The sequence below is a fragment of the Chelonoidis abingdonii genome, chromosome 26 (genome assembly GCF_003597395.2).
Source record: "Chelonoidis abingdonii isolate Lonesome George chromosome 26, CheloAbing_2.0, whole genome shotgun sequence".
NCBI classification, from domain to species: domain Eukaryota; kingdom Metazoa; phylum Chordata; order Testudines; family Testudinidae; genus Chelonoidis; species Chelonoidis abingdonii.
Genome location: NC_133794.1, coordinates 16,102,448 through 16,108,873, shown reverse-complemented (window position 1 = coordinate 16,108,873; position 6,426 = coordinate 16,102,448). Strand labels below are relative to the sequence as shown.

Genomic DNA, 6,426 nt, shown 5'->3' with positions numbered 1-6,426 from the left:
TGAACTAACCTTGTTATCTCTAGACTGATTCTTGCCTGCATATTTATACCTGCCTCTGGAAATTTCCACCACAGGCATCTGATGAAGTGGGTATTCACCCATGAAAGCTGATGCTCCAATACATCTGTTAGTCTATAAGGTGCCACAAGACTTTGTCACTTTTTACAGATCCAGACTAACATGGCTACCCCTCTGAGACTTTCTTCCTGAAGGCAATCATAACATCATAGAAGGCGATCATAATATGTGGGGCACCTCATTCCGTGCACTAGATGCCACCGTAACAATGACGTGGGTGTAACCAGACAATCACTGCACTCTCCAGTGAACTCACACAGGAAAATGATAAAAGACAAGAACATTCTGTCACCTGTGGATGAACACTTTTCACAAAATGATCACTCTATATCTGACCTCTCAGTAGGTTTGCCATCCATCCGGCTTTTACCCAGTCACTCCTGTTGTGGGCTTCTGTGTCCAGGTGCCATTTAGGGATGCCAGGTGTCCTGTTTTCAGCCGGAAAGTCCAGTTGAAAAGGGGACCTGACAACCCTAAATGGCACCCTAACTAAAAGTCCAGTTACCGCAGGGCAGGGGTTAATCCACGCCAGGCCCTCATCAACTGTGACTGCCTCCTACCTGCATGCAGGCTTCTTGAGAGGATCCAGCGAGCCATGCAGGGAGGAAGGGAGAGGAGCGAGCGAAGAGGGCAAGGCCTTGGGGGAAGAGGCAGAGACTCCAGTTACAGGCAATTAGAAAGGTGGCAATGCTACCTCTCAGTCCTCATCCTCAAAAGAAACCTGCACAACCCCTTCAAAAGATGAGTTTAAAAACTAGCGGGAATTTAAATTCCTAACTTTGCTAGACACTAAAAATCATGGACTGACGAGAGACACTGGATTTATGGCTTATTACAACAATCTGTAACCCACTAACCATCCCCCTCAGCTGCCTTCCCTGTGTGGCTGGAAAGCTTCTCTCTCTTACCAACAGAAACTGGTCCAACAAAAGATATTACCTCCCCTACCTTGTCTCTCTAATATCCTGGGATCAACACAGCTACAACACCACTGCATATCACTGCATATCCCACACACAGATGGAATACAAACTGTCAGGAACAGTATCCCTGATGATGCCACAGCACAGCTGGCTGCTGAGCTCTGTGCCTTTATACTCACACACAACTATTTCAAGTTTGATGACAATATATATCTCCAGATCAGTGGCACTGCTATGGGCACCCGCATGGCCCCACAATACGCCAATATTTTTATGGCTGACCTGGAACAACGCTTCCTCAGCTCTCGTCCACTCACGCCCCTTCTCTACCTACGCTACATTGACGACATCTTCATCATCTGGACCCATAGGAAGGAGACTCTAGAAAAATTCCACCATGATTTCAACAACTTCCACCCCACCATCAACCTCAGCCTGGACCAATCTACACGGGAGGTCCACTTTCTAGACACCACGGTGCAAATAAGTGATGGTCACATTAACACCACCCTATATCGAAAACCTACCGACCGCTATGCCTACCTTCATGCCTCCAGCTTCCATCCCGGGCACATCACACGATCCATTGTCTACAGCCAAGCACTGAGGTACAACCGCATCTGCTCTAACCCCTCAGACAGAGACCAACACCTACAAAATCTCCACCAAGCATTCTCAAAACTACAATACCCGCACGAGGAAATTAGGAAACAGATCAACAGAGCCAGACGTGTACCCAGAAGCCTCCTACTGCAAGACAAACCCAAGAAAGAAACCAACAGGACTCCACTGGCCATCACATACAGCCCCCAGCTAAAACCCCTCCAACGCATCATCAGGGATCTACAACCCATCCTGGACAATGATCCCACACTTTCACAGGTCTTGGGTGGCAGGCCAATCCTTGCCCACAGACAACCTGCCAACCTGAAACGTATTCTCACCAGCAACTGCACACCGTACCATAGTAACTCTAGCTCAGGAACCAATCCATGCAACAAACCTCGATGCCAACTCTGCCCACATATCTACACCAGCGACACCATCACAGGACCTAACCAGATCAGCCATACCATCACTGGTTCATTCACCTGCACGTCCACCAATGTAATATACGCCATCATATGCCAGCAATGCCCCTCTGCTATGTACATCGGCCAAACTGGACAGTCACTACGGAAAAGGATAAATGGACACAAATCAGATATCAGGAATGGCAATATACAAAAACCTGTAGGAGAGCACTTCAACCTCCCTGGCCACACTATAGCAGACCTTAAGGTGGCCATCCTGCAGCAAAAAAACTTCAGGACCAGACTTCAAAGAGAAACTGCTGAGCTTCAGTTCATCTGCAAATTTGACACCATCAGCTCTGGACTAAACAAAGACTGTGAATGGCTTGCCAATTACAGAACCAGTTTCTCCTCCCTTGGTTTTCACACCTCTACTGCTAGAACAGGGCCTCATCCTCCCTGATTGAACTAACCTCGTTATCTCTAGCTTGCTTGCTAGCATATATATACCTGCCCCTGGAAATTTCCACTACCTGCGTCTGACGAAGTGGGTATTCACCCACGAAAGCTCACGCTCCAAAACTTCTGTTAGTCTATAAGGTGCCACAGGATTCTCTGCTGCCACTGCATATCAGCTGTACGTAGACAGCTTCCCTAAATCGTCCCACCTGCATTTGGTCCTGGCCTTCCTGGCCCCCTGTGGTCACCACTGAGGATTGGACCTGGGATTCTAAAGTACTAAAAGCCCCATTTCAGCTAACAGGATAATGGCCCCTAGCTGGAAGTGATAGTAGATTTTTATCCTCTTTAATGACTCAGTCACTAGAGGAGGGACTCAGAACACTGGGCTGGGGGACTGGTCTGCCGTGGCTTTGACTGGGGACCTGCCCCCTCCCTTCCATTCTGAAAAGCCCTATCAGGTCCCTGGAACAAGGGAGCCACTTAGGGCAGCACTGAAGGGCTCCAAAGTCTATGTTAGGGGCAGGCCACGTAAGGCATGTCCTGCAGGGTGGAGATCCCTGGGGAAGGTTGCATTGGGAATGTCTCATAGGGCAAAGATCCCTGGGGAAGGTAGAGTGACCAGACAACAAATCTGAAATACTGGGACAGGGGGTGGTGGATAATAGGAACCTATATAAGAAAAAGATCCAAAAATCAGGACTGTCCCTATAAAATTGGGACATCTGGTCACCCTAGGGGAAGGCCACATTGGGAACGTCCTGTAGGGCAAAGATCCCAGCAGCCGGCCACATCGGGTATGTTCTGCAGTGTGGAGATCCCTGAGGCAGGCCGCATCAGGAACGTCCTGTAGGGCAAAGATCCCTGGGGCAGGCCACATCAGGCACATCCTGCAGCGTGGACATCCCTGGGGAAGGCCACGTCAGGCACGTCCTGTAGGGCAAAGATCCCGGGGGCAGGCTACATCGGGCACATCCTGCAGCGTGGAGATCCCTGGGAAAGACCACATTGGGAACGTCCTGTAGGGCAAAGATCCCTGGAGCCGGCCACGTCGGGCACGTCCTGCAGTGTGGAGATCCCTGGGGCATGCCGCGTCAGGAACGTCCTGTGGGGGGTGGGGTTGCACCTTGGAGCAGGCCATGTTGAACCCCATGCTCATGCTCCTTGGGCCTATTTTGTGCAGAGGAAGAATCAACAGGAGCTTGTGCATAAAGCGAAGACAATGGAAGGCCAGGACTGTCCTCAGAGAAGCAGAGTGTGCATATACTTCCAAAGGACTCCTCAGGCAAGCAGGCTCCTGCAAGTGTCTAGGTAGGAACCCATGGGAAGCTGGGGCAGGAATCATAGAATCATAGATGATTAGGGTTGGATGAGACCTTAGGAGGTCATCTAGTCCAATCCCCTGCCCAAAGCAGGACCAATCCCTACTAAATCTAACCTGAACAGGCTGACCTGAGCAGACCTCAGCTGACTAGCGCATGGTGCTGCCATATGACAGAGCAGGGAGAGAGTGGGTATGTTTGGAGATAGACTGATCAACAAACTGATGAGAATTCCAAGAGGACCCAGATACTGGGGCTGGCAGCACAGGCAGAGGGTAGAGAAGTTAAAAGCTGCCAGGTCTGGCTTGGCTCTGCGGGCACTGGGTGGGGACAGGAAACACACAAGGATCTGGAGGGTGTGACCAGCCAGGTGCCGGGAGCAGAATTGCTCAGGGTGGAACATGGGGTAGTGAGGAGGAAAGTGCCGATAGTCGGAAAGGGACTGAGCATGAGGAACAGCTTCATGAGCATGGGAATCCTGTGGGCTGTGAGTTTGTTTGCCCAGGGGCGTGGTAATGGGTGTGGGGCTCTACTGACCCCTCTGGGCTTGGCTCACAGCTCTCCCGTTAGCTGATGCCGATGTTTTTCCCTGGACACAGGAGCTTTAGACTGAGTGTCCCGAGTGGCCCATTCATAATGCACGTGGTCACCAGGGGATACCGCTGCACTGCCCTACGAGAGTGCCCCGAGAGCCACGTTTTAAATCCACAAGGTTCTTTTTTGGCTCATCTCAGCTGCCCCTGAACTCCAGCTCCATGTGGCACCTATGGGATAAAATGGAGGCAGGTGCCCACTCCACACATGCCACCACCACGGTTATTGCTACTGGTCCCCTCCTGGGCAGCCGCAGCAGCCAGGCCAAGGAGTAGATGATCCCTGGAGTCTGAACCTTAACTCAGGCTGGGTCTTGGGGCTCATCCTCTAGGCTCTAAGGGGAGACATTATTTGACTCAGGCTGGACACCTCCCTACCACCCATGGCAGCCTTAACTCTGCCCCCTAGTAATGCCACCCTGCCCTCACCCCTTCTGCTCTCAGCTCTGCACTGAATCACCCTACCAGCACAGCCAGTGACTGTCCCAACCCTCCCCAATCCCTAGTGCTGGGGGACCATTGTCTGGGGAACAGGTGTGTGCACACTAAGGAAATGGGCAGAGTTAAGGTTACAGGGCATAGCCTGTGGTATTCAGTAGCCATGGCAATGGGAAGGCATGTGCCTGTAGGGGGAGGAGCAGCAGGATGAACTGGGAGGCAGTTTGGCTTTTCATTGCCTTACTTTTGTGGGTTCATAGTGTGGGTCCCAACCCCAATATTTGTTGTGTTAATACCCTCCTGTAGGTGGCGCTCTGTTCCAGGTGTGAGTGGTGTTTCGAGGACAGAGGCAGGGCGACGCGGCGGGGAGGAAGGAAGAAGGAAGATCACTGGGGTGGGGTGGGGGGGTTAATGATTGTTTTCTAAGATTACAATGGCTGTTTGGATGTTTGTGATTTTTTTTTACTGCCATAGAGAAGACGCCCTGGAGTGGGAAGGTAAAGGCTGAAATCTGGCCCCACCAGCCCTTCCTGGCTCATGGCGGATGGGGCAGCCCAGCACAAATGGGGCATTTCACAGTAAACACAATGATCCTGGGTGGGATTGACAGTGCTAGGCGTGGACATGTAATTCCAGGCAGAGTCCAGAGAGGGTGAGATTCCCCTCTTGCACAACCCAGCCCAGCCCCGGACCTCACACCCTGCATAAGACCAGAGCAGGAGTGTAGGAATGGCTGGGTCTTGTGCCAGGCCACCCCTAAGCTCCCCTCACCCAACTGACGCATGGTGAAGCTACGACCTGCCCTGTCCACACTGAGGGTTTGAATCATGTTGTCAATCATGGTTTAAACACACCTTTGTGCTAGTGTGGACAAGCCCAAGGAGCACAGCACCTAGGGGGACACCCCTTTCTCCCCAGCCACATAGGAACTCCCTGCAGCAGAACCCCAGTGCTTCCCCCTCACCCTGGGTCTGACAAGGGTCTTTAACCCTGCAAGACTCCTGCCGTCCTCAGCCAGGTCCCAGGACAAATGGGCCAAGCTGGGCCCAGGATCTGCTGATCCCAGGGCAAGCCTGGGATGTGAGCATGCATCGTGCCCCAAGCCTGGCAGTGCTGCATGCCCGGCTGCCCTTGCCCCTGTCCAGCGGTGCAGGAGGCTGAGCCCTGCCTGGTGTGTCTGTGATCGCCTGCACTCAGCCCTCTACAAGCCCCCCGTCATCACCACAGCTTTGGCTGTCCGGAGCACCAAACCTCTCGTGTCAATCAATAAACTGATCTCATGTCAGCGCCTGCTGCTCACTGCACCTCTGTGTTGGGGATGGAGCGCGGGAGGGAACAATAGGCTCTGCCAAAAGGGATCAGCCCAGTCTTCCAGCACCAGAGGCTGCAAAGGAAGGGGTAAGAACCCTGCTATAGCAGATGGATGATAATCTCCCACCCCCACCCCCGTGAAGGTCTAATCCTGCTCTTTAATGGTCAGTGATCAGCTTCGTTCCTGAAGCAGGAGATTTAATAACCCTTCCCGAAGGTTTGGTCTCATTGTTTATTCCTAGTAAGTCTGGCTGTTCTTGTGATTGACATAAATAGATCCAATGTCCAA

At 52.1% G+C, this 6,426-nt stretch overlaps 1 protein-coding gene across 1 annotated transcript in view; it reads left to right on the top strand.

The window, feature by feature from the left end:
* PPP1R1A (protein phosphatase 1 regulatory inhibitor subunit 1A) overlaps window positions 1-6,111 on the top strand; it is a 61,104-nt gene extending 54,993 nt beyond the window's left edge. The window contains 2 exon segments of the mRNA XM_032781193.2: window positions 3,657-3,784; window positions 5,133-6,111. Coding sequence (XP_032637084.2) covers window positions 3,657-3,784 — 128 coding nt within the window. The 3' untranslated portion in view covers window positions 5,133-6,111.
* The last annotated feature ends 315 nt before the right edge of the window (window positions 6,112-6,426 follow it).